The 25,510-nt window shown below is 61.1% G+C and overlaps 6 protein-coding genes across 8 annotated transcripts; 3 read left to right on the top strand and 3 right to left on the bottom strand.

Annotated features, from left to right (window-relative positions):
* Positions 1 to 2,921: 2,921 nt before the first annotated feature.
* Positions 2,922 to 9,352, top strand: BICDL2 (BICD family like cargo adaptor 2; the record flags this gene model as incomplete). 2 transcript variants are annotated; one of them, XM_080703023.1, is made up of 9 exons in its annotated part: positions 2,922 to 3,203; positions 6,804 to 7,019; positions 7,099 to 7,215; positions 7,287 to 7,433; positions 8,105 to 8,311; positions 8,405 to 8,551; positions 8,719 to 8,849; positions 8,987 to 9,107; positions 9,200 to 9,352. In XM_080703023.1, the coding sequence occupies 9 exons, from the start codon at positions 2,922 to 2,924 to the stop codon at positions 9,350 to 9,352; spliced, it is 1,521 nt and encodes a 506-aa protein (XP_080559149.1). The 2 variants fall into 2 exon arrangements, with proteins under 2 accessions (XP_080559149.1, XP_080559150.1); XM_080703024.1 differs by having other exon boundaries at positions 8,429 to 8,551.
* A 449-nt stretch (positions 9,353 to 9,801) lies between these two features.
* THOC6 (THO complex subunit 6) lies at positions 9,802 to 13,638 on the bottom strand (the record flags this gene model as incomplete). Of its 2 annotated transcripts, XM_080704096.1 has the most annotated exons (13): positions 9,802 to 9,882; positions 9,954 to 10,088; positions 10,165 to 10,275; positions 10,356 to 10,418; positions 10,486 to 10,535; positions 10,621 to 10,723; positions 10,803 to 10,874; positions 10,967 to 11,015; positions 11,091 to 11,128; positions 11,208 to 11,311; positions 11,401 to 11,465; positions 11,576 to 11,691; positions 13,600 to 13,638. In XM_080704096.1, 13 exons carry the CDS (start codon positions 13,636 to 13,638, stop codon positions 9,802 to 9,804), a joined length of 1,026 nt encoding a protein of 341 aa, XP_080560222.1. The 2 variants fall into 2 exon arrangements, with proteins under 2 accessions (XP_080560222.1, XP_080560223.1); XM_080704097.1 differs by lacking the exon at positions 9,954 to 10,088.
* A 365-nt stretch (positions 13,639 to 14,003) lies between these two features.
* HCFC1R1 (host cell factor C1 regulator 1) lies at positions 14,004 to 15,174 on the top strand (the record flags this gene model as incomplete). Its single annotated transcript, XM_080704330.1, has 3 exons — positions 14,004 to 14,098; positions 14,532 to 14,660; positions 14,873 to 15,174. 3 exons carry the CDS (start codon positions 14,004 to 14,006, stop codon positions 15,006 to 15,008), a joined length of 360 nt encoding a protein of 119 aa, XP_080560456.1. The 3' UTR covers positions 15,009 to 15,174.
* Positions 15,175 to 15,921: 747 nt separating this feature from the next.
* TNFRSF12A (TNF receptor superfamily member 12A) lies at positions 15,922 to 17,129 on the bottom strand (the record flags this gene model as incomplete). Its single annotated transcript, XM_080704469.1, has 4 exons — positions 15,922 to 15,977; positions 16,062 to 16,196; positions 16,311 to 16,415; positions 17,036 to 17,129. 4 exons carry the CDS (start codon positions 17,127 to 17,129, stop codon positions 15,922 to 15,924), a joined length of 390 nt encoding a protein of 129 aa, XP_080560595.1.
* A 3,258-nt stretch (positions 17,130 to 20,387) lies between these two features.
* CLDN6 (claudin 6) lies at positions 20,388 to 21,053 on the top strand (the record flags this gene model as incomplete). The annotated part of the gene is made up of 1 exon (XM_080704740.1): positions 20,388 to 21,053. One exon carries the CDS (start codon positions 20,388 to 20,390, stop codon positions 21,051 to 21,053), a length of 666 nt encoding a protein of 221 aa, XP_080560866.1.
* Positions 21,054 to 22,311: 1,258 nt separating this feature from the next.
* On the bottom strand, positions 22,312 to 22,965 carry CLDN9 (claudin 9; the record flags this gene model as incomplete). The annotated part of the gene is made up of 1 exon (XM_080702138.1): positions 22,312 to 22,965. The coding sequence occupies one exon, from the start codon at positions 22,963 to 22,965 to the stop codon at positions 22,312 to 22,314; it is 654 nt and encodes a 217-aa protein (XP_080558264.1).
* Between the last annotated feature and the right edge of the window lie 2,545 nt (positions 22,966 to 25,510).

Here is a 25,510-nt window from a genome sequence, read left to right on the forward strand (position 1 = left end):
TTTTGCAGATGAGGAAACAAGGCAAAAGAGATGGGCCAGCTGGGCACAGGCTCACACCTCTGGCAAGCAGCCAGGCAGGGCCCTGGACTGAAGCCGAATGATGTCACCGCTGTAAGTCAGGCTCCTTTGCTCTATGGTTTTATTGGTCCCTTTCTGGTTTGCAGGTCTACGCCCCTTCCCACATCCTGGGAGAACTGTGAGCCACCTGGGGAGGGCTGGGCCACTCATCTCCAGGTGAGCTCAGTCCCGGCCTGGTAGGGGCGCCCACCATGTCCAACCTTATTTTTTTTTGCGGGTCTAAGAATGGAACCCAGAGGCATTTGACCTCCGAACTACACCCCCTGCCCTATTTTTATTCTTTATTTTGAAACAGGGTCTTACTAAGTTACAGAGGGCCTCACTAAGTAGCTGAGGCTGTCCGAACCGCAATCTTCCGGTTTCAGCCTCCCGAATGCTGGAATTAAAAGCGTGTGCCACCACATCTGGCCCCCTGCCCTACTTTTTATTCTTTATTTTGAAACAGGGCCTCACTGAGTTGCAGAGGGCCTCACTAAGTAGCTGAGGCTGTCTGCGAACTGCGACCCTCCTGTCTCGGCCTCCCGAATGCTGGGATTACAAGAGGGCACCACCACGCCAGGCTTTTATTCTTTATTTTTGAAACAAGGTCTCACTGAGTTGTGGAGGGCCTCACTAAGTAGCTGAGGCTGGCCGCAAACCTGGGTCCTCCTGTCTCAGCCTCCCAAGTACTGGGATTACAAGCGTGAGCCACCACGCCCGCTGTCTTCTATTTTTCTAGTTCCTCAGAACTCAGAAGTCCCAGGCCCAAGCAGGGCGTGGTGGGCACACTTGTAATCCCCGCACTTGGGAGGTGGAGACGGGGATCGTGCAGGTTCGAAGCCAGCCGCACTGGTTTAAGAGACCCTGTTTCCAAATAAAAATATAAAAAAAACAGGTCTGGGAGTGTAGCCCGGAGGTAGAAGGGCTTCCAGGAACCCCAGTACCACACACACACACACACACACACACACACACACACACAAAGAAGTCCCAGGTCCAGCCAGGGGTGCGGGCCGAGAGGATACTGGCCAAAGCTGACCAGGGGCTGGAGAGGCAGCTCAGCGGTAGGTCACTTACACGGCGTACATGGATGCTCTGGCTCCAGTCCCTCGCTGGGCACTGTGGCATACCCAAGACGCACCCAGGCTGGACCCCAGTCTCCTGTGGAAAACCCTTCCCCTCCACTCCAAGGTCTCTGTCCTCCACCAAAGCCGGGGGGCCCGCTGTGCACAGCGCAGGAACCGAGACCCCAAGTTCGGAGCCAGAGGCCTTGGGTGTGTCCACAGGCAAGTTTCCTTAGCCGTGTGGCTGCAGGCCCCGTGTACAGCGTGGGAATCAGCAAAGAGCATCGGCCCAGGGCCCCCTGCTGCTGCCCACGGCCACGCTCTGTCCACCGGACCCCAGGCCGGGTAGGTGACCCCCCTGGCTCTCAGCCTGCTCATCTGTGACACGGAGATAGTCGTCATTACTGCTCCATCGGGTTCGTGGAAACTAACCAGGGCGCTGAACAAGAGCTACCGGCCAAGGAGCCTGCTTAGCGGGGCTTCACATGCTAGACTGCTGGTTGAATTAGAGAGGTGGTCCCTGTCCCGCGCCGTCGTGACCTCTACGCCCAGCCAGGCTCTGCACACAGTAGGTGCTCAGCTGACGCTCCCGTGGTCCTCAAGGGCCAGGATCCGAGCGGCCGCCGGGGGGCGCCCCGGGCCCCGCCCTCACCTGTGCGGCCGCACCTGGCGCCGCCTCCGGAAGAGGCGCGGGCGCGGGACCTCGGAGGCAGCGGCGCCGGTGAGACCCGCGCAGGCGGCTTCGGGCTGCGGCCGGGCGGGGGGCGGGGGGCCGGGGCGCCGGGGCCCAGCGGGAAGGGGGCGGTGACCGGGCTGCGGGCGCCTGGGCTGGGGTCCCGGGGACCCCGACGCGGCCGCGGCGGCGGGGCCGGTTCTCCGCGCCGCCGGTGCGCCCGGACGCCGGACCGAGGGGCGCACAGGTGTGTGTAGGGGGCGGAGACCCTCGGAGCCGGCGGCGCCCGCGCTCCCCTGAGCCCCGGACCCCGGGCCTGGGCGCCTAAGGGAGCCCGGCTCCCCTCCCCAGGGGCGGGCGGGGAGGTAAACAGAAACCGGAGCGGCGGCGCCGGCACAACCTGTTACCTCGCCCTGGCCTGGGCCCGACGCCAGGGCCCTGGGAAGCTGAGGGTCCGGGGTGAGGGTCCCCGAGTCCGGGGGCTAGGGGCAGGGGTGATGCCAAGGTCTTGCAAACCCTGGAAGCCCGGGGGAGGAATCCCGGGAGGTGGAGATCTTCAAGTCCAGAACACCCGAGTCCAAACACCTGGGTCCTGAGAAGACAGGAGAAACCGGCCGGGCAGTGGGAGGCCCTAGGCAGGGGACCTGGGCTTCTGGAGGGGCAGGGCTGGATTCCTGGGGCAGAGTGGTCAGGGCACCTAAGTCCCGAGGGTGCCGGTCCCACGTCCCTGGAGAAGGAGCTGGATTCGTCCTGGGTGCTGAGTCCACATCAACCCGGTGTCTGGGAATCACATGGCCAGAGCCTGGGAGTCAAACAGCTGTGTTGTGGAAGGGGACAGGAGTGTGTGAGTGTGTGTGTGTGTGTGTGTGTGTGTGTGTGTGTGTGTGTGTGTGTAGGGTGGCCGGCGGTCCTAGAGCACTAGAATGAGGTTTCTTGGGACAGAAGCAAAGGCCAGGCAGCTCACTCCTTTCTCTTCCCTGCTTCAGTCCACCCTGGGGACACTAACGGAGCCGGGGTGGCCGGAACACATTATTAACCCCTGGTTGCCCCAGGACGGCGGCTGCAGGACTGGGCCGGCCAGGTGTTGGCTGCAGTGACCTGTCCCCGCAGATGCTGCCGTGGATGCCATGAGCTCCCCAGAAGGCCCGAGCTTTCCCGCGGGGCTGCTCTCCGGGGGCACCTCCCCCAGCGGCGATGAGGGCTTCTTCCCGTTCGTCCTGGAGCGCCGGGACTCCTTCCTGGGAGGGGGCCCGGGGCCCGAGGAGCCGGAGGACCTGGCACTGCAGCTGCAGCAGAAGGAGAAAGACCTGCTCCTGGCCGCAGAGCTCGGCAAGATGCTTCTGGAGCGCAACGAGGAGCTGCGGAGGCAGCTGGAGACGCTGAGCGCCCAGCACGCAGAGCGCGAGGAGGTGGGCGCAGGGCCTGGCCACCAGGGGGGCTCAGGCCGGGAGAGGAGAGAGGAGATGCCTCGGGAGCAGGGCAGGGATCTGTCCAGTTGCCCGGCAGTGTGGCCCAGTGGTTAAGAACAAGGATTCTAGCTGGAGCGGGGCTGGTGGCACAGGTTTATAATCCCAGCATTTGCGCCGGGCACGCTTGTAATCCCTGCGCTTGGGAGGCGGAGACGGGAGGATCGCTCTGGTTCGGAGCCAGCCCTGCTGGCTTAAGAGGCCCTGTTTCCAAACAAAAATATAATATAAAATAGGTCTGGGAGTGTAGCCCGGAGGTAGAAGGACTTCCAGGAACCCCAGTACCGGGGGAAAAAAAAAATCCCAGCATTTGGGAGGTTGAGGCAGGAGGATCCGGCTTCGCAGCCAGCTTCCAACCTCACTGAGGCCCTTTGCAACTCAGTGAGACCCTGTTTCAAGATAAAGAATAAAAAATAGTGATGGGGGTATCGCTTAGAGGTAGAATGCCCCTGAATTCAATCCCCAATACAAAAAAAAAAAAAAAAAAAAAACTAGGCATGGTGGCACATACCTATAATACTAGTACTTTGGAGGCTGAATACTTGGGAAGAGGATCACAGGTTTGAGGCCAGCCTCAGCAAGTAAGAGACACTCAGCAACCTAGTGAGACCCAGTTTCAAAAGAAAAAATAAAAAGAGCTGGGAGTGTAGCTCAAAGGAAAGGTAGAACGCCCCTGGGCTCAATCCCCAGTAACACACACACACACACACACACACACAAATAAGACTTCTGAGCTGGGGTTATAGTTCAGTGGCAAAGCGCTTGCCTAGTTTGTGTGAGATCTTGGATTCCATCCCCAGCATTGAAAGAAATAAAGGTAAGAGAAGCCGGCGTGGTGGCGCACATTTGTAATCCTAGCATATGGGACGCTGAGGCAGGAGGATCACGGTTTGCAGACAGTCTCAGCCAGTACTTAGGCCCTTTGCAACTCAGTGAGACCCTGTTTCAAAGAATAAAAAATAGGGCTGGGGGTTTAGCTCAGAGGTAGACTGCCCCTGGCTTCCATCCTCAGTACTGAAAAAAAAAAAAGTAGAAGAGAGGGAGCGAGAATTCTGAGGACTGACTAGGTTCAGACTCCTGCTCTTCAGCTCTGGGCAAGCCGCCGCCCCCCAGATCTGAGGCTGCCTTCCGAGCGGTCGTGCTCCAGCCAGGAGGCACTGAGACCCACCCCTGGCCGCCCCGGCTAGGCGCACAGTTCACTTTTACCCTGCCCTGCGAATTAGGAACGGCGTTTCCCTGTGCCCGGATGCTGCGGCCCACCCTCACCCCGGAGCTCACACCTGGACCCCAGACACCCTCCTTAGCTGCACTGTCGGCCGCCACCCAAGGGCTCAGCCCCGGTGACGTGACACTTGGTTCCCGGTGCGCACCTTCTGCGCCGAGCTCCGAGTCGGCCAGCTCCACGCTGGTGGCAGCCCTGGGCGTCCCTCTGCCCAGGCCCCCTGCGCCTCCTGGAGCCTCAGGGTTCGGCCGTGGATTTCAAGCACTGTAAAGCAGATCACTCCTGGCCAGAGTCTCCCCACAGCTCCCATCACACAGGGTGGAACTGACACTCCTCATGGCCAGAGCCTAGGAGCCCCCGGGGGAGCCGGGCCCGAGCGCTTCCCTGCGCCGCTTCCCTCCCCTCCTCTGCGGGGCTTTCGGTTCCCAGAATGACTCAAGCCGGCTGTCCAGCCTTCACACTTGATCTTCCCTAGCACAACCCTCTGATTGGCCGCAGGAGTGAATCCAAGCCGCAAAGTCGCCCCACTCCTCACTCTCCATCAGCTCCTGGGTTGTTTTTGTTTCTTGTTTGGTACTGGAGATGAACTTCAAGGGCATTCTACCTCTAAAGTAACAACCTCAAAGGGCCTCACTAAGTAGCTGAGGCTGTCCTTGAACTGCGATCCTCCTGTCTCAGCCTCCCAAATGCTGGGATTACATGTATGTGCCACCATGCCTGGCCCCAGCCCTATTTTTTATTCTTTATTTTGAAACAGGGTCTCACTAAGTAGTAGCTGAGGCTGTCCTCAAACTATGATCCTCCTGTCTCAGCCTCTCAAATGCTGGGATTACAAGTATGCGCCACCATGCCTGGCCCTTTTTTAAATTTTTAATTTTGTTTGAAACAGGGTCTCACTGGGTCACTCAGATTCTTGCTATGTTGCTGAGGCTGTCTTTGAACCTGTGACCCTTCTGGCTTAGCCTCCCAAGTACCAGAGTTACATGCGTGCACCACACCTGGCCGTCCCCACAGTATTCGGTGGAGAGTTTGGCTGTCTGGGTAACATCCTTGCCCCACTAACTCACTGTGTGTCCTCAGGCAAGGCGTTTGGCCTCTCTGAGTCGGCTTCCTCATCTGAGGGCATTGACATTTCTCCCTCTAGTGGAGTAAATGAAATGAAGGTACAATGCTCCAAGAGCCTCTGGCAGAAACACCTGCTAATAATCACAGCAGCAGCGGTTACCACCTCCCCTTCCGGGCCTCCATCCCTTTTGTTGAGGCTGTCCTCTAACCTGCGGTCCTCCTGCCTGAAACCTCCCAAGTACTGAAACTACAGGCACGTGTCCCCACGCCCACCTCTTTTATTATTTTTAAATTTTGTTTGAAATAGGGTCTCTCTGGGTTGCTCAGAGTCTCACCATGTTGCTCAGGCTGTCCTTGAACCTGTGACCCTTCTGTCTCAGCCTCCCTAACCCAGGGATTATAAGCATGCACCACCTGCCCGGCTCCAGGCCTCCATACATTGAGAACCTAGAGAGAGTGGCCCCCCGATGTGTCAGTGTCCGCCTCCCGGAGCTGGGCACCTGAGTGTGCCAAGCGCGTCCCCCCGCTGGTCAGACAGGTTTTGGGGAGGCAGGCAGAGGCGTGGGGCCGGGGTGGGGCTGAGCAGGGTTAATTAGAGGGAGCCAGAGCTGGGGGAGAGGGGCTGGACAGGGCCTGGGCTTGCAGAGCCCCCGGGACACCTCGGCGTGTGTGCGAGGCCATGGGCCGGGGCTTAGATTCCACCAGGCTCAGGCGCCAAAGACGGCGCTTGCGACCTCGTGTCGAGAAACTCAGGCGGCAGCCGGAGGTGAGCGGGTGTCAGGGGGCCCCACCCATGGCCAGCCTCCTGCCTGGCCCCGATGCTTCTCTCCTGCCTGTCCTCTGTGGCCATCTTGGCTTCTCATTGGCTCCTCGCTCTCTCTCTCTCTTGGTACTGAGGATGGAACCCAAGGGCATTCTACCTCCAAACTATGTCCCCAGGCCTGTTTCTTTTTTGCGGGTCTGGGGATGGAACCCAGGGGCATTCGACCTCCGAGCTATACCTCCTGCCCTATTTTTTATTTGAAACCGGGTCTCACTGAGTTGCAGAGGGCCTCACTAAGTAGCTGAGGCTGTCTGCAAACTGCGATCCTCCGGTCTCAGCCTCCCAAGTGCTGCGACTTTAGTGTGCGCCACCACGTCTGGCTTGATTCTCTCTCCTCTCTCTTGCTTTCCTGTCTGTCCGTCTATCCCCCTGCCCCCCCCCCAGTTGTCCTAATCTTTTCTCTCTGTCTCTGACCCTCTGCCTGGAACCACAGCGTCTCCAGCAGGAGAACCATGAACTCCGCCGGGGCCTGGCTGCCCGCGGCGCCGAGTGGGAGGCCCGGGCCGTGGAGCTGGAGGGGGACGTGGAGGCCCTGCGGGCCCAGCTGGGCGAGCAGCGCTCAGAACACCGGGACAGCGGGCGCGAGCGGGCGCGGGCCCTGGGAGAGCTCAGCGAGCAGAACCTCCGGCTGAGCCAGCAGCTGGCCCAGGTGGGACGGCGGGTCCCTGGCCCCTGGGCGGGTGGGTCCGGGGTGGCCCAGCTCAGGGCTCACACACTCCCTGCTCCAGGCCTCCCACACGGAGCAGGAGCTGCAGAGAGAACTGGATGACCTCCGGGAGCAGAGCCAGGCCCAGGCCCTGGCAGGAGTGGAGCTGAGGGCCAGGCTGGAGAGCCTGCAGGGGGAGGTAGGTGCGGGCAGGCGGGCAGGCGGGCAGGGGGCCCTGGGGCTGGCCCAGCACCTGAGGCCTCTCCCTAGAACCAGATGCTGCAGAGCCGCCGGCAGGACCTGGAGGCCCAGATCCGCGGCCTGCGCGAGGAGGTGGACAAGGGCCAGGGCAGGCTGCAGGCCACCCATGAGGAGCTGCTGCTGCTGCGAAGGGAGCGGAGGGAGCACGGTCTGGAGGTGACTGCCTGGGGCTGGGGTGTGTGGGGCAAGCAGCTGGGCCTCCGCAACAGCCTCGAGGCTTTCTGGAAGATGTGCCCAAAGATGGATCCCTGGGAGCTCAACAGCTGAGCCACAAAACCATGGGCATTAGCCTAAGGGCAAGTGGGAGCCACAGTGGGCTGTTGAGCAGGGGAAGTACATTTTTTAAATGGAGCCAGGGAGGAGGCGGAGGCTGAGCCCTGTTAGGGGCAGTGGAGATCTGATGTTTTGCCAGCTCAGGAGTTTGTGCTCTGGGGTTAAAGCACCTGACTTCTCACCCTAATGCCCCTTTCTGACTATTCTAGGTGCACAGCCTCAGAGGCCCCATCTGTGAGGCCATCTCACAGGACTGTGGTGTGGGTAGAAGGCTCAGAAGGATCAGTAAACGCTGATCAAAGCTATTAGTGAGAGTTAGAAGGTGGCCCAGCAGGGCAGAGGACGCTCTGTGGGTGACTTGCTGGGAGGGGCCAGCGAGGATGACTCCTGGCACGCCCCGCTTTATAGGCGAGGAAATTGCTGTCCGCGCACGAAGTGCACGGCCTAAGGCTGCTCTGGATCCAGGGAAGGGAGCCAGGGTGCGGCCGCGCGGGTGCGGGCCTCTGGCGCCCCCTGGGGGCTGACCGCCCACACTGCCTGTTGGCCCCTCGCAGCTGGAGCGCGCCCGCTTCGAGGCCAGGGAGGCGCTGAGCGCTTTGCGGCGGCTGCAGCGCAGGGTCTCAGAGCTGGAGGAAGAGTCGCGCCTCCAGGACGCCGACGTGTCCAGCGCCTCGCTGCAGTCAGAGCTGGCCCACAGCCTCAACGGCGACAAGACCCAGGATGCCGATGCATGTGGAGACAGCCAGACACTCCAGACACAGGTTTGAGGCCAGCCTCAGCCCGGCGGCCCTCCAGCCCCCACCGGTGCCACGCCATCCTCCTCCTCCTCCCTCTGCCGATTCCTTTGCCCACAGACTACTCGGTACCCCGACACGCAGGAAGCGGCCAGCCCCCAGCCTTCGCCCCAAGACGAGAGCTTGGAGCCCCCTAAGAAGCGAGCGCCTCCGAGCCCAGCAGAGACACTGGAGAAGGAGGCGGCAGTGGCCAGGCTGCAGGACGAGGTGCGGTGCGGAGGGGGCACAGTGCTGCACGCAGAGCCCTGTCCTGTCCCATGCCGCCGCCCTCACCAGCCCGCGGGCCTCACCTGCGGCCCCCGGCAGGCAGGGGGGACCAGCGCCGGGCTGCCTCGAAGGCCCTGGGCCCACCGCCCCCCTGCCCCTTGTCACAGGTCTTGCTGCAGCAGGCGGAGCTGCAGGCCCTGAGGGAGGAGCTTCAAAGGCAGAAGGAGCTTCGGGCGCAGGCCGACCCCGAAGAGGCCCTGAGCGGCGCGCTCTCAGACCGGGACAGAGCCGTGAACACGTGAGCCACTCTCCTCCCCCCGTCTCTGGGCTCCTGATCCCCCAATCTGGCCTTGGATCCTCCGGTCGAGGCCCAGGAGCCGGACGCCAGCCAGGCTCTGAGCCTTCAGCGACGTCGGACACGCTTTCTGCCCGTAGGGCCCTGGAGCTGTCCCAGGAGCTCAGCCGCGTCACTCTGGAGCGGGACTCCCTGTCTCGGGAGCTGCTGCGCACCATCCGCCAGAAGGTGGCGCTGACGCAGGAGCTGGAGGCCTGGCAGGTGAGGGGCGGGGCCTGGCAGGTGAGGGGCGGGGCCCGGCTGAGGGGCGGGGCCTGGCGAAGCCGGCGGGCTGACCTGCCGGGCTCCCGCAGGACGACATGCAGGTGGTGATCCGGGAGCAGCTGCGTGCCCAGCGCCAGAGGGAGCTGAGCGCCGCCGCCGCGGCCCCACGCCGCGCCCCGCCCCGCTTCCCGCTGCCCGGGCCAGCGGGCGGCTTCCTCAGCAGTCTCTTTCGAAGGACCTGAGAGCAGGTGGCGAGAATCACCCTTGGCCGTTCTGGGGTGCACTTTCCTCTAACCCCGAGGGAGAGACGGCCTGGATGTCTTCCAAGTGGGCTGGTGCGCCCACCCCAGGGGCTGGACAGGGGCTCTTGGGGAGCAGGGCCAGCTTTGGGGCTGGGGGCCCCCGGTGGGTGGCGGGGCAGGTGGGGCGGAGCCGTCTATTTTTCTGGGCTGTATAGGCCTATCATTTCTAAGTAGTAGGCTCCTGCTCTGGGAGCTCCTGGGCAGGGGAGAGGGTGGGTATTTATGTATCAAGATCCGACAGAGTAATATATAAACCAATACAAGGACTTGGCCTCTGTTCTTGAGATGGAAGTTCATGGAAAAAGAAAAAGAAGCCAGAAACTTTATTATAAAAAAGAAAGAAAAAAACACTCTAGGTCCTTGTGATGGAGGGTGGTGTCCTCTTCCTGTCAGAAGGACAGGGAAAAGGCCCGGTAGCCCAAGTTGGTGAAGACGTCCACCCGGCAGCTGTTGCCTGCGGCTGTCAGGACCTGGGGGCGAGAGTGTGTGACCGAGCTGCCCGCCACCCGCCCCGCCCCGCCCCGCCCCCTGCCAGACTCACCTTGCACTCGGGTGCTGCGGGCTGCTGGTTGAGGCTGAGGCTGAGCAGCCCCGGGGAGGAGCCCGGCACCTGGGCCTTGAGCTCCCCACTCAGCTGCCACTGGTTGACACAGCGGCCCTGGCCAGCCGACAGAATCTGCAGAGGACGGGACGGGCTCAGGGTCAGGACTGGAGGGGCCGGGGAGTGGGGCAGGGGCGAGCCAGCGCCTCACCAGATCCTGGTAGAAGGTGACGTGCTTCTGCGGTGCCCGCATGGGGAAGACGGTGGTGGGCGTGGAGGAGCGGAGGTGCCAGAGCGTGAGGGCTGGGCCCCCTCCACAGACCTGGGGGAGAGGCAGGGGCCAGCCACAGTGAGCTGGGCCAGAGCTGGGCCCACCCACAGTGCCCCCTCTGCGGAGCTCACCATCCAGTCTGAGTCAGTTGCCAGGCATCCAATCCAGCGCCCATTGTGGGGCCTGGAGCACTCCTGGAGGGAGAAGGAAACATGAAGACGGGGCCCGGGCCGGGAGGACGGGGGCGTGCTCCATTCTCACCTCGTGTTTGTACACCTCAATCGTCTGGGCCTCTTTGGCGGTTCGGAGGTCTGTGGAGAAAGCCAGCGGGAGCCCGACTCGCCTACTGGCTCCCAACTCCCTCACCGCTACCCGCCTCCAACCGGCCACACTTACCCCAGAGGCGCACAGACCCGTCCTCGCTGCCTGAGAGCACCTCGGGGCTCCGTTCCCTCAGTGCCAGACAATGGATGTAGTCTGTGTGGCCCCGGAAGGCCTGCTGCAGGGACAGGGCGGCGTCAGAAGGACATGTGGAATCGTGCCGCCCTCCGGGCCGACCAACTCCAGGGCCCGCTCACCGTGAATGCCCCGGTTTCCAGGTCCATGGTGTGTAGCTGGCAGTCTCCCCCTGCCAGAATGAGGGAGTTCTCCTGCAAAGGAAGGCAGGGCGTCCGAAGTCAGTGTGGAGGCAGGACGGGGGCTGAAGCCGAAGGGCCGCAGAACCGTGGTGAAGGGTTCAGACCTTGGGGACCAGCAGCAGGGCGTTGATCTCGGGCACCTCCAGGCTGGTCCTGGGGAGGAGGGGGGGTTAGCGAGGCGGCAGGTACCCTCACCCCACCTGCCCTCTACCTGCTGGCCTGGCTCACCTGTATGGGGGCTGCCGCCGCCACAGTTCCTTGCAGCCCTTTGAGGGGGAGATGCCAGGTGATGTCAAAGGCTCACGCAGTGGGGCGGCCAGCCCTTCCCCAAGATGGACGCCTTACCTTCTTGACGATCTCTGCCCAGAGCCAGGCCTTCACCTCCCCGTCCCCGGCACTGAGCAGCTGTCTGTCGGTGGAGAGCATGCTGTAGACGGGTCCATCGTGGGCTAAAGGAAAAGGCAGAGACCAGTGAGCAGCACCGTCGCCCCCCCCCCGCCCCCCGGGGTCCTGGGCCAGGCTTGGTGGCCATACCCACCTTGGAAGGTCACCACAGGCTTCCTGCTCTCCTCTTTGGCCTCTGAGCTCAAAGCAGCAGATAGGCTGATGGGGAGAAGCGAGGAAGGTGGGGGCAGGGTTAGAGCAGGGGCCATCAGCCGCCCCAGGAGGGGCACACGCCAGGGCTCACAGATGGTAGGGGTGGGGCCGAGTACCTGAAGATGGCGATCTGCCCGTAGTTATTGCCAGCCGCCAGGAACTTCCCACAGGGTGAGACACTCTGGGAGAAGATGGTCATGTGCAGACGCTGCAGGGCCTGAAACACCTCTGCCTGAGGGGAGAAGCTGGATGAGGCCAGCCCGAGGGGTCTGTCCCCAAGCCGTGGATCCCTTCCTGCCACCCCTGCTGGGCCTAGCCCCACAGACTTCTCAGCTCTCTTCTGAGTGGCCCACTAGAAAGGCACCTGCCCACGCAGACCCAGGGGTGGCTCCACGCACAGGGTGAGGAGAGCTGAGACGTGATGCCCAGTGGCTCTCTGGCAAGCCCCCAAGCATCTCCTATCAGTTTCCTCAATGGCCAGATGGACTCACAGGACATTCTGTTGCAGTGAGATGAACTATGTGTATAAAGAGCTTTACAGGCTGCGAGTGGTGGCGCAGGCTTTTAATCCTAGTACTTGGGAGGCTGGGATGGAGGATAGTGGGTTGGCAGCCAGCCTCAGCTACTTAGTGAGGCCCTCTGCAACTGTTTCAAAATAAACAACCAGGCATAATGCCAGGCATAATCCCAGCATTCAGGAGGCTGAGGCAGAAGGCTTGCAGTTCCCAGCCAACCTCTGCTACTTAGTGAGACTCTGTTTCAAAATAAAGTTAAAAAATAGGGCTGGGGTTGTAGCTTGGAGGTGCAATGCCCGAGTTTCATTCCCAATACCAAAAAAAAAAAAAAAAAAAAAAAAAAAAAAAAAAATGCTGTCACATAGCAATGCTTAAAATATGGCTCTACCTGGGTGTGCTGGCATATACCTGCAATTCCAGTACTTGGGAAGCTGAGCCAGGAAGATCAAAGGCTTATACCAGCCTCAGCAATTTAGCAAGGCTCTCAGCAACCTAGTGAGACCCTATTTCTCTCTCTCCCTCTCTCTCTTTTAAGTACTGGGGATTGAACTCAGGGGCATTCTACCTCTGAGATACACTCCCAGCCCTATTATTTACCTTGAAATCAGGTCTCACTAAGTAGCTGAAGTTAGCCGGCAAACTAAAACTCAGCCTCCGAAGTACTGATTACAAGTGTGCACCATCACACACAGCTATGAGACCCTATTTCAAAACAAAAAATAAGCCAGGCGTGGTGGCACACGCTTGTAATCCCAGCATTCGGGAGGCTGAAACCGGAGGATCGCGGTTCGCGGACAGCCTCAGCTACTTAGTGAGGCCATCTGCAACTCAGTGAGACCTGGTTTCAAAATAAAGAATAAAAAATAGGGCAGGGGGTGTAGCTTGGAGGTCGAATGCTCCTGGGTTCCATCCCCAGACCCGCAAAAATAAATAAATAAATAAATAAATAAATAAAAAAGGATTGAGATGTGGCTTGGAGGTAGAATTCTCCTGGGTTCAATCCCCAGTGTCACGCACCAAAATAAATAAAGTTAAATGTGATTCTTGGGCCTGGAGGTATGGCTCAGAAGTAGAGTGCATACCTGGCACGCACAAGCCCTAGGTTCAATCCTCAGCACTGCAAACTTTTTTTTAGTTACTATTTTTCTTCTTCTAGTTATTGTCTCGACTTTTAAAAATATGTGGCTCACTAGGCTTGGTGGCCCATACCTGTAATCCCGGCACTTGGGAGGCTGAGACAAGAGGATGAGGATCACAGGTTCTAGAACAGCCTCAGCAACTTAAGACTCAGCAATCTAATGAGACTCTGTTTCAAAATAAAATAGGACTGGGGGTGTAGCTCAGAGGTAGAATGCCCCTGGCTTCAATCCCCAATACAAAAAAATAAAAAAGGGAAAAAGAGTTTAGGATGTAGCTCGGAGGTAGAATGCCCCTGGATTCAATCCCCAGCACCATGATAAATAAATAACAAATAAATACATAAGTAGCTTAATGACTCCAGCACAGTAAAAGGCGCTGATAGCCACTCCCTACTCTGAGTTCCTCTCCTCCCTCTCCCACCTGGACTCCGAGATCCACAAGGCCCGCACTCCCCGGGCGCCCTCCCGCGCCCGCGCCCCGCTCACCTGGCCCAGCGGCCCCGCGGGCGGCGCGGCGCGCTCCATGCGCAGGACCACAGGTCCCAGCGTGCCCCGCGCGGCGCCCGCCCTGGACGCGCCCGGGCCGCGGCCCTCCCCGCCCTCCGCGGCGCAGGCCTCGCGCTGCCGGTCGGCCCGGCGCCGAGGCGGCCGCCCCGCGCCCCCAGAGCCGAGGAGAGCGCCGCGGAGCCCCGACCCCGAGCCGCGCCGACCCCCGCCGCCCCGGGCCCGCCCGCCAGCCGCCCGCCGCCCCGGCCACGCCGCCGCCCGCCGCCCGCCGCGCCTGCGCAGAAGGCCTGGGCGCGCGCAGGCCCCGCCCCGCGCCGGGTCACGCCCCCGGAGGCCCCGCCCCGCGCCGGATCCCACCCCTCCGGCCGCAGGACCCGAGCCCCATGATCCTGCATCAGCCCCTGGAGCGAGGCCCCCCGGGCCGGGCCCTGCGCGACCCGCGCCTCGCGCCGGGGGCGACGCGGGGCCTGGACGCCAGGTGTGTGCGGGCGCTGGGTCGGCCCTGCGGACGGGCGCCGGGGCCTTGGGGGCCCACGCTGGCTTACGGGACGGCACGGGGTGGGGGGCGAGCTTGACGCGAGGTGCGATGGGGCCGGGCGCTCGGGGCCCAGACTCCCGAGGTGGCTGCTCGGGGGTCGGGAGCGGGAGCGGCTGAGGCGTCATCCAGAGACCCGGGGTCCTGGCTGCTGTTGCAGGCTCAGGGGGCAGGACCTCGGAAAGGGCCGGGGTGGGGGGCACCTGCACCTCTCGTCCCCAGCTCAGCTCTCCGAGGAGCCGTGCCCCTGAGCACCACGCGGAGCCTGCAGGAGTGCGAGCTTGGGGGCGGGAGGCCCCAACGAGATGTCACCTCTGGCCTCCACTAGGCTGCCTCCCCTCTCAGCCTGGCCTGCCTTCTTCCCGTCTCTCCCCAGGGAGTCCTTGCGCAAGCAGTTCCCGTCTGAGGAGAACATGGCCACCCACTTCTCCCGACTCAGCCTACACAATGACCACCCCTACTGCACGCCCCCTGTGGCTTTCCCCCCCGCCCTGCCCCCACTCAGGTAGGCCCCTCCGCGGACTAGGTCTCCTCGGGGACTGCACCCGAGTCCTCAGAGCCCCTCCACCACTGCTTCTGCCTCATCGTGCTATTTTTAGCTTGTAACCAACTTATGAGCTGTGTCCCATCTTGGCTCCTGGGGACCCGGGTCTGGTGGGAGGTGGCTCTGCCAGGCCAGTCTCATTGCCAAGCCTTGACTGTCATTTCCTCTTCCAGGAGCCCTTGCTCAGAGCTGCTTCTCTGGCGCTACCCTGGAAGTCTGATCCCCGAGGCCCTCCGGCTGCTGAGGCTGGGGGATACACCTGGCCCCGAGTACCCCGCAACCCCAGCTGGGGATATAATGGAGCTCTGAGCCATAGTGGCCAGGGCTCCCCACCTCCTTCCCCATTAGAGACCACCAACCCCCAGAAGGGATGACGGCCGTCTGTGTTCCTCCAGACCAGGTGTACAGGCACCAGGACCTTCCCCAGCAGAGGGCACCAGCCCAGTGGAGCCTAGGGATGGGAAGGGCAGCCACAGAAGGGAGCCCCCCCCCCCCCAGAAGTGAATAAAGATGGCTGAGCAATTGAAGGCTTTGGTCTGGAACCTGGGGCCTTCGGGGAGGGTGGGGTGCTGGGTCCTGGGTTTTCTCAAGATCTTCCCTGGAAAACGGTCAGGGTTGGCCAGGTCCTGGCAAGCTGGGCTCCAGGCATTGAGAATGCGTGAGTCAGAGCCTCGCCCCCGCCCCCGCCGACTGACTCACTCCCTCCCTCCCGCCCTGGGGAGTCGGGCTGGGGATCATGCCACTCTCCAAACCATTTAAAGTTAAAGATTCTTTTATTAATAAATTTTCCCTCCCCTCCAAACTCGATCCCCAAAATAAATACCTCCTATCCCCTGTGGGGGCTGCATCTTAGGGCCAGCCCAACCAGAGGGCCAGCCCCCTAGTGTTAAGAACAGGTCCCTAGCCCCCCGGGGGAGGACCCCAGCGGTGGGACTTCAGTCCTGCCGCCTGGGTGGGGCCTAGTGTAGTGTGGGCTCCTGAAGTCAGCCGACCCCCAGGGTGTCAGGAGAAGGGGAGACCCCCTGTGCAAGTGCCGCAGTTTCCTAGAGTGAGCTGGCGGGGGCTCTGTCCTGGAGCCACAGGGCAGCCCCTGAACCCCGCGGCCTCGGAGGTGATTCACCGCCCCGCCCCTGTGGCTGGAAGAGCCCGGCTGGGGGTGTCTGGGAGGCCGGGGCTGGTGCCAAAATGAATGAATGAATGACGAGCGGCGCCGGCTGGGCAGTCACTGGATCAGCGCCACCCCTGGACAGCCCTCTCCGCCGGTCTCCTCTATGGGGGCTGCAAGACAAGAAGCGGGGTCCCCGTGAGCCGGAGCCGAGCGGGTGGGGAGGGAGGGGGCGGCGGGCGGGAGGGCACACTCACTGGTAAACTTCTCTCTCCGGCGGCACCGTCTCCACACCAGGAAGCCAGAAAGCAGCGCCAGCACCGCGGCCAGGCTCAGGGCGCCCCCAAGGATGGGCCAGAGCAGCCGGAAGGGGGCGGGGGGCGCCGCGGCGCCTGGGGGGGCCGGGAGTCAGACTTCGCCCGCTCGGCAGCCCCACGCCCGCCTCCCCCCCCCGAACCCCCGGCCCGAGCCCCTCCCCACGGGGTCGCCCCGCCCCGCCCACTCACAGCCCGGGCAGAAGTCGCTGTGCGGTCTTGCCGGGCACGACGCGCAGTCCATGCACTTGTCCAGGTCGGCGCTCCAGGCGCTGCCGCGCGAGCAGGGGGCGGCGCCTGGGGAGGGGGCCGCGGGTCAGAGGCGGGGCGGGCGGCTATTCTGGGGGCTGAGGTCAGGGTCGGCCGGCTCGAATAACGTGAGTCACTGGCGCCCTCCCCCGCATTCCTCGCAGGTGACCGCACGGCCGGCCCGGGACGCGGCGGTGCGGGGGGGGGGGCGCGGGCCCGGGGGTCAGATCTCCACACCCCCCGCCGCCCGCGGTGACTCACTCCTGGGCACCCGGCCCGACCCCGGCCCCTCCCCCCGCATAGCTGGGCACTGAAGTCACCGGATGGAAGGGGGCACCCACATGGTATAGAGGGCACGGACCCCCGACCCCTCGACCCCCGCTCCCTGACCACTGGGGTTGGACAGACCCCGTGGAGACCCGCCTGGGGGCGTGACCCCGCACCAAACGAAACATCCTGCCTTAAACTTACTTTCTCCACTTTGGGCACGGACTCTGGGATAAAGGCCCCACACCCTAGCTGAACAGGCGGGGAAACTGAGGCTGGGGCTGTAGACGGCGCCTGGAGCGGGCCTGGAGCGGCGGAGCACGGTGTCTGGGGACCACCTGGCTCCAGGCCCCGCGTCCGCCGGCCCCGCGCCCCCCGCCCGCCCCGCCGAGCCCCCCTACCTGCAGCCGGCTCCCCGCGCGCGGCGCGCAGCAGCGCCAGCCCGAGCCCCAGCAGCAGGAGCCGCGGCGCGGGGCGCGGGCAGCCGGGGGCCATCGCGCGTCCGCGGCCAGCGCCGTCTGCGCCCGCGGCCGGCCGGCCAGACACCCGAGCGCCCCCGCCTTCCGGGGCGGGCCTCGACTCCGCCCCCCGCCCCGCCCCCCGCCCCGCGGGCTCGGGACGCCCCGCCCAGCGCGGTCCCGCATTCGCTCAACAAACAGCCCGGGCCTCCCGGACCCGCCCGACCCCGACTCCGCCCTGCCCGGGGGCCGAGGATTAGATCAGAGCCACACAGAATAAACCGAATAACTGCTGCTCTGCTAAGGTGGGGAGGAGGGGGAGTAACCGACACAAAAGTAATGTGCCGGGTGTGTGAGTGAGTGAGAGTGACCGTGTGTGAGTGAGAGTGACTTGTCTGAGTGTGATTGTGTGTGTGACTGTGTGTGTGAGTGTGAGTGTGTGAGTGTGTGTGACTGGGGACTGATGGATACCCCAGGGCGCTCTGTCACTGACTACACCCCCAGCCTTTTCTGCATCATTCCTTCTCTCTCCCTCTCCCTCTTTATGGTGGTGGTAGTGGTGGTACTGAGGATTGGATCCGGGTGTTCTGCCCCTGAGCTACAACCCAGCTTATTTATTTATTTATTTATTTATTTATTTATTTATTTATTTATTTAGCGTTGCTGAGAATTTAACTCAGAGGCATTCTACCTCCAACCTACACCTCCAGACCACTTTTATTTCTTTTCTCTCTCTTTTTTATTTTTTATTTTTTGCAGTACTGGGGGTGGAACTCAAGGGCATTCTACCTCTGAGCGACACCCCCAGTCCTATTTTTTATTCTTTATTTTGAAACAGGGTCTCACTGAGTTTCAGAGGGCCTCACTAAGTAGCTGAGGCTGTCGGTGAACTGCGATCCTCCTGACTCAGCCTCCCGAATGCTGCGCTTACAAGCGTGCGCCACCACTCTCAGCTCCAATCTCCTTTCATTTGGAAATAGAGTCTCCCTAGGTTGCTGAGAGCCTCACTAAATTGCTGAGGCTGGCCTCGGCCCTGCCAACCTCCTATCTCAGCTTCCCAAATAATGGGATTATAGGCAAGTGCCACCACGGTCTAAGTAAATTACTGCACGCTGGCCTTGAACCTGCAACCTTCCTTTCTCAGCCTCTCAAGTGTCACAATATAAGGCAAGTGCTCCCGGTTTAGATCTTATAAACTAAAATTCAGGTTTATTTTTTTTTATTATTTTTTTGCGGGTCTGAGGATGGAACGAGCATTTGACCTCCAAGCTACATCCTCTGCCCTATTTTTATTCTTTATTTTGAAACAGGGTCTCACTAAATTGTGGAGAGCCTCACTAAGTAGCTGAGGCTGTCCACTAACGGTGATCCTCCTGTCTCAGCCTCCCTAATGCTGGGATTACAAGCCTGCGCCATCAAGCCCAGCTTCTGGTCTATTTTTTATTTTATTTTATTTTTGTAGTGCTGGGGATTGAACTCAGGGGAAACACTCCAAGCTACACTTTCAACCTTAGCTTTTATTCTGTGTGTGTGTGTGTGTGTGTGTGTGTGTGTGTGTGTGTGTGTGTGTTACTGGGGATGGAACCCAGGGCCTTTCTACCTCGGGGCTATACTCCAGACCTATTTTATACTTTATTTGGAAACAGGGTCTCACTAAGTTGCTGAGAGCCTCACTAAGTAGCTGAGGCTGGCTTTGAACCTGTGCGATCCTCCTGTCTCAGCCTCCCAAGTGCTGGGATTACAAGCGTGGCCACCACGCCCGGCATACAATTCAGGTTTTTGTCTCCATAGGAAGCCGAGGCTCGGGAAAGCTGGGTGAGCTCCCAGGGCCGGGCGCTGAGTGGCAGCGGAGATGTCACCCCGGGGCCCCTCGGGCCAGCGCGCTGCAGGTGCAGCCACCCGGGTGTCGCGCGCCCCCCGCCGGCCAGGCTGGGAAGCGCGCCCCCGCGGCCGACTGGGTCGGGGTCTCTGCCCCTCCCCGGGGAGGTGGCCCAGTGACGTCATCGCCTCTTTAAGACCCCCGCCTCCGCCCCCGTCTCCACACTCGGCCTCGCGTCCTCGCGGTCCTTGGCGCAGGTGAGCTGGGCGGTGTGTCGGGAGGGGGAGAAGCCCGCGCGGGGGTCGCGGCGGCGTGGGGGGGCGCGCGTGGAGGGCCGGCCTGCGCCGCCGACCGCGGCCCCCTGGGTCGGCCAGTGCCCGCGCTGGGGGCCGCCTGGGTCCTTCAGCTCCTGAAGGGTTAAACGCCCCTCCCCCTCGGCGGGGACAAAGGCGCCGAAACCCCCGGCGCCCTTCCCCCACCTGCCGGCCTCTCTGGGGCGGGGCTCCCCTCCCCCTCACCTGCGGAGCCGCCGCCATTAAGCCCCTCGGGGGTGGCCAATTGCGCCCTGGGACTGAGCCGAGCCCTCGGGGTGTGGAGGGCGGGGGCGAGGCCTGGATGGCTGCGGCTGGGATCCCCTCCCAGGAGGTCGAGAGCCGGGTTTCTACTGCCCCGACGGCGAGCGAGGAGTGGAGCCTCCCCTCCGGGGGCCCCCGACGGCCTCCAGCACCGCCTCCAACACCAAGTGGGGCCGGAGGGCCGCGGTGCTGGTCGGTGGTGCAGAACCAGTTCCGTGCACAGACGCCCGGCGCCTCCGCTCCTGTTAGGGATGCTGGGTCTTTAGGGCCCGGGCTGCGTGGCCTTTTGGGCTCAGATACCCCAAGAATTGCCCCAACCTTGGGGCCGGCTCCCGCTCCTAGCGAGGGCGGGTCAGCAGGTGCTTCCTCCCCACTCCGAGGTGGGCTGGGGGAGGGGCGGGCCTGTGTGCGGCCAGCCTGCTGAGGGGGAGGCGGCTTATGGTGGGCGGGGGGGGGGGGGGCTGGGACCACAGGATCCTCGCCGCCCCCCCCAACTGAGCTGAGCTGGTGGGAGGAGACTCTGGATCTCAGTTCTAAAGGTTGGAAATAGTTTTGAGCCTGAAACTAGGGCCCGGCCACTTGGAACCCGCGCTGGTCTTTTCATCCTGCTTTTGCTATCAGGGAATGCACTCAGGCGCTCACGCCCAGCGTGTGAAGAAGGCCTGTCAGTGACCGCGCAGCCTACGGACTGCTTGCCCTAAGCCAGCGCCTGGCACATACCAGGGGGCCTTAGATGCTCTTTTTGCCTGTGAGTCGCTGAGGCTCAAGGAGTGAAGCTTGCCCGCCTTGCAGGACATGGTGACCACCTCCCAGGTGTGGCCCACCTGTAGGGGTGTGAGGGGGTCTGGACCCTAACACTCCTCTGCTCCTGTCCTCACAGCACAGTGCCTTCAACTTCACCATGGCCTCCGCTGCTCTGCAGATCCTGGGGATTGTCCTGGCGCTCATGGGCTGGGTGAAAGCCTTGATTTGCTGCGCCCTGCCCATGTGGAAGGTGTCCGCTTTCATAGGCAACAGCATCGTGGTGGCCCAGATAACTTGGGAGGGGCTGTGGATGTCGTGCGTGGTGCAGAGCACCGGCCAGATGCAGTGCAAGGTGTACGACTCGATGCTGGCGCTGCCGCAGGACCTGCAGGCCGCGCGTGCCCTCTGCGTCATCGCCCTGCTGCTGGCCCTGCTCGGCCTGCTGGTCTACCTGGCCGGGGCCAAGTGCACCACCTGCGTGGAAGACAAAGATGCCAAGGCCCGCCTGGTGCTCATCTCCGGGACCATCACCCTCCTCTCGGGGATCCTGACCCTGATTCCGGTCTGCTGGACGGCCAACGCCATCATCCAGGACTTCTACAACCCACTGGTGGCCGATGCCCAAAAGCGAGAGCTGGGGTCCTCCCTGTACCTGGGCTGGACAGCATCAGGCCTTCTGCTTCTGGGCGGGGGGCTCCTGTGCTGCACCTGCCCCTCGGGAGAGTCCCAGGGCTCTACCCATTACCTGGCCCGCTATTCGATGTCTGCCCCACATTCCCCCTCTCGGGGACCCTCCGAGTATCCCACCAAGAATTATGTCTGATGCTGGTGGTGTGAGGGCTGCACCCGCCAGGGAGCCGTGGTCCCCCAGTGGGAACTTGTCAGGAAATGGTGATGCCTGACAGCTTTGGGATTAGGTCTTGTCTTTCTGCTTTTTGCTGTTTTTATGGGGGACCGGAAGGTATCTTTTAGATTCATTTGATAAGTTGGGCGCAGGGGCGCATACCTGTTGTAATCCTAGCAACTTGGGAGGCTGGCTAAGGCAGGAGGATTTCAAGTTCTGGGCCAGCCTTCACAATTAAAAAAAAATCTGAGAAGTGAACCAAGATGTCCCAGACTCCCACCTGGCTCTGCATGTGTTTCTCACCTTTGAATGACGAAGCCAAAGAGATGCTTCCAGTTTCTGGATCCTTCTTCACGCCGATCATCCCCATCTTGGAAACCAGGCTGGAGCTGTAGGTCTCCTGTGAAGGCTGCTTGCTGCTCTGGCCTTCGTGACCCCAAGACAGCGTCTTGAGGAGTGTTCCTGCTGCTAGTGAGGTGCCCTAGCTGTGCGGGGACAGCCTCACCCCTTCCTGGTCAGGCACCTTCTCAGCACTGGGAGGGTTCCTGATATGTCACCAAAGAACTGCCCGCCACACCTTCCAACCAAGCCCGCTCAATGCCGCCCCCTCCCCCGCCCACCACGCTGCTGCAGACCCGCAGCCACACCCCAGCCCTGCACATTCTGCCCATTATCTGCCCTGCACACTCACAAGGGAGGTTTTTACCAAATAAAGTCTGTTTTGTTAATATGTCTTTGATCTGTTGCTGGGACTAAGTGCCCAACCCGGCGCTGGAGGAGGATTTGGGCGCAAGTGGATGACCACTGGCCCCGTGGCCCAAGCGAGGTTGGCCTTTGGGCAGGACCTGAAGCAGGCCTGGGTCCCACAGCCACCCTGAGATCAAAGGAAGCCCAGCTGCACGTGCGCTTTTTATTTGAGGCGGGATTTGGGGACCCGAAGGTTGAAGTCTGATGTGGGGGTGGCTGGGCCCGAGGAAATCTGTTTAGCTGCCTCTCCTTGTTCCAGGAGCAAGGGGCTACTACCTCTTGGGTGAAGCCCAGTTTCCTGGGGGAGGGAGGCTCACAGGAGGAGGGCCGATCTGTCCTGAACAGCAGGGGCCCAACAGCTCGGTCCCAGTCAGTCCCACTGAAGACAGTTGAGGCCAGCCGAGGAGTCCATCCCCAGAGTTGGGTTTGTCAGTAGGCTCCCTGGGGAGGGCTAGAGGCTGAGGGCGCCGCACCCCAGGAGCCTCTGCGTTCACACGTAGTCCCTCTTGTCCAGCCCCGACGCTCCGGAGCGGGAGGGGATGGAGTAGCCCAGCCTAGGTCCTCGGGGCCTCTCAAACTGGGGCGGGGGGCAGGTGCAGCAGAGGAGCCCCCCGCCCAGCATGAGCAGCGCAGCGGCCGCCCAGCCCAGGTAGAGGGAGGCCCCCAGCTCCCGCTTGAGCGCCTCGGCCACCAGCGGGTTGTAGAAGTCCTGGATGATGGCGTGGGCCGTCCAGCAGACGGGGATGAGCACCAGGATGCCGGCGAGGAGGAGGAGGACCCCGGCGGTGAGCACGATGCGGGCCTTGGCACCCTCGTCCTCCACACAGGTGGTGCACTGGGCGCCCGTGATGGCCACCAGCAGGCCGAGCAGGGCCAGCAGCAGGGCCACGATGCAGAGGGCGCGCGCGGCCTGCAGGTCCTGCGGCAGCGCCAGCAGCGAGTCGTACACCTTGCACTGCATCTGGCCGGTGCTCTGCACCACGCACGACATCCACAGCCCCTCCCACACCACCTGGGCCACCACAATGCTGTTGCCGATGAAAGCGGTCACCTTCCACAGGGGAAGGGCGCAGGACACCAGGGTGCCCAGCCACCCCAACACAGCCAGCGTCATGCCCAGGAGCTCAAGGCCTGTCGAAGCCATCTGTCCCTTGCTCGGGTCTCCTTGTCCCTGGCAGCCTGGTGGAGCGGAGGTCGAAGAGTCCAGTGGCGGTCTCGCTGCCCAGCGGAAGGGGGGGGGATGCCTGTCTTCTTTACCGCAGGACTTTCCTCACATCTGTGGGCCTCGTACAGGCGTCTGATCCTCCGGAGCACAAACCGACCTCTGTCCTGTCCAGCTGAGTGGCTTGTGTCTCCTTAGGGGCCTGTACCCATCAAAGGCGCTGTGGTGGGGCTGGGGAGCACCAAGTGCCAAGTGCCGCTGGTGCAGCTTCCCGGGGAGGTGCCACGGGGCATCTGCCTGCTCCTGGGCAGGCGGGGTTTAAGAGCCAGCCAGGCAGGGGAGGAGCATCGACAGGGATGGAGGAGGAGGGGAGCTGGAGCTTGGCCTGCGGGATGGGGTGAGATGGGGAGGCCTCAGGGTCAATAGGAGGGGCCTGTACGGGGACCAGGCAGGAACCGGGGAACCCAGACAAGCTAAAGAATGGGGAAACCATAACTGCTTGGGACAGAGAAACCAGCAGAGAGGGTCCCAGCCTGCCCTCCCCAGCCGGCCCCCTCCTCGCCACCTTTGTCATCTCCCTGCCCCATTGCATAACACAAATGTGTTCCTGGCCCCCAGTATCGAAACCCCTCCCCGTCCCCCCACCCCCACACCCCTCCCGAGAGTCCGGAATCTAATCTGTCTCAGCCCAGTGGCCCCAGTGGCTCCCGAGGGAGGGGCCCCGCCTGCACGGTTCCCCCGGCAACAGGTGCCTGGCGCCCAGCTCAGGTGGCATCACTATGGCAACGGCCTAGAAAACTACTCCCCCTTCTACCTAGGCTCAGGTGTGCCCGCCTGAGGTAGGACAGAAGACATGGGGGGAGGCAGAGAGGAGGCAGGAGGAACACAGGTGGCCGGGGTTCAAAATTCAGATGTAAAGCTCATTTTCAGACTCTGCCGGCAAACAGCAAAATTCATCTCTTCTGAGGCCTGACCCATCGGACCCCGGACTACATCATGTGTGCGCCATACTTTCCAGCCAACCCTCGGTGTCACATCAGCGTGGTACTGTCTGAGTTCACAGAGCAGAACAATACAAAAAAAAATTCTTATGGGGAAATTCTTAGATATTTTTATCATCAAGAAGAAAACAGTTACTGGGCGTGGTGGCACACACTTGTTATCCCAGCATTTGGGAGGCTGAGACAGGAGGATTGCAGTTTGCGGGCAGCTTCAGTTACTACTTAGGCCCTTTGCAACTCAGTGAGACCCTGTTTCAAAATAAAGAATAAAAAATAGGGCAGGGAGTGTCCCTCGTAGGTAGAATGCCCCTGAGTTCTAGCCCTAGTACTGAAAAAAAAAAAAAAAAAAAACCAACAACAACAAAAAAACAATCTGAAGCTGGGCGTGGTGACACACGCGTTTAATCCCAGTACTTTGGGGGCCGAGAGACAGGAGGATCGCAGTTTGGGGCCAGCCTCAGCTACTTCTTAGTGAGGCCCTTTGCAACTCAGTGAGACCCTGTTTCAAAATAAAGAATAAAAAATAGGGCTGGAGCCGGGTGTGGTGGCGCACACTTGTAATCCCCGCGCTTGGGAAGCTGAAACAGGAGGATCACACAGGTTCAAAGCCAGCCTCAGCTCCTTAGTGAGGCTCTCAGCAACTTAGTGAGACCCTGTTTCCATCCCCAGTACTAAAAAAAAAAAAAAAAAAAAAAGTCAATCTGAAGCCAGGTGTAGTGGTAGCACAGTTTGTAATCCTAGTACTTGAAAGGCTGAAAGACTGAGACAAGAGGATGGCAGGTTCGCAGAGAGCCTCAGCTACTTAGGTCCTCTGCAACTTAGTGAGACCCTGTTTTAAAATGAATTAGCTAGCCGGGTGTGGTGGCGCATGCTTGTAATCCCAGTGCTTGGGAGGCGGAGACAGGAGGATCGCAGGTTTGTGAACAGCCTCAGCTACTTAGTGAGGCCCTCCACAGCTTAGTGAGACCCTGTTTCAAAAGAAAGGATAAAATAGGGCTAGAGATATAGCTCAGAGGTAATATGTCCCTGGGTTCAATCTTCAGTACTGCATAAAATAAAATAAAATAATTAATTTTAAAAAAGCAAAATAGGGCTGGAGGTAAAACACAGAATGCCTCTGGGTCCAATCCCAAGTACCAAAAAAAAAAAAAAAAAAAAAAAAGTCAATGTGGAAAATGTGATTAACTTTACAGAAATCCAGTGTACAACCAACTTTTCTGAAGAAGACAAAAGGTTGTAAGCAAAACCTAGGAGAACACTCTGGAAAAGGAAGGAAAACTCTGCAGGAAGCTGCCATACAAAAGAGACCAGAGCCGGGTGTGGTGGCGCACGCCTGTAATCCCCGCACTTGGGAGGCTGAGACAGGTGGATCACACAGGTTCAAAGCCAGCCTCAGCTGAGTGAGGCTCTCAGCAACTTAGTGAGACCCTGCTTCCAAATAAAAGTATAAAATAGGTCTGGGAGTATAGCCCGGAGGTAGAAAGCCCCTGGGTTCCACCCCCAGTACCAAAAAAAAGAAAAAAATA

The sequence above is a fragment of the Muscardinus avellanarius genome, assembly GCF_963383645.1.
Source record: "Muscardinus avellanarius genome assembly, chromosome: 10".
In the NCBI taxonomy this organism is placed as follows: domain Eukaryota; kingdom Metazoa; phylum Chordata; class Mammalia; order Rodentia; family Gliridae; genus Muscardinus; species Muscardinus avellanarius.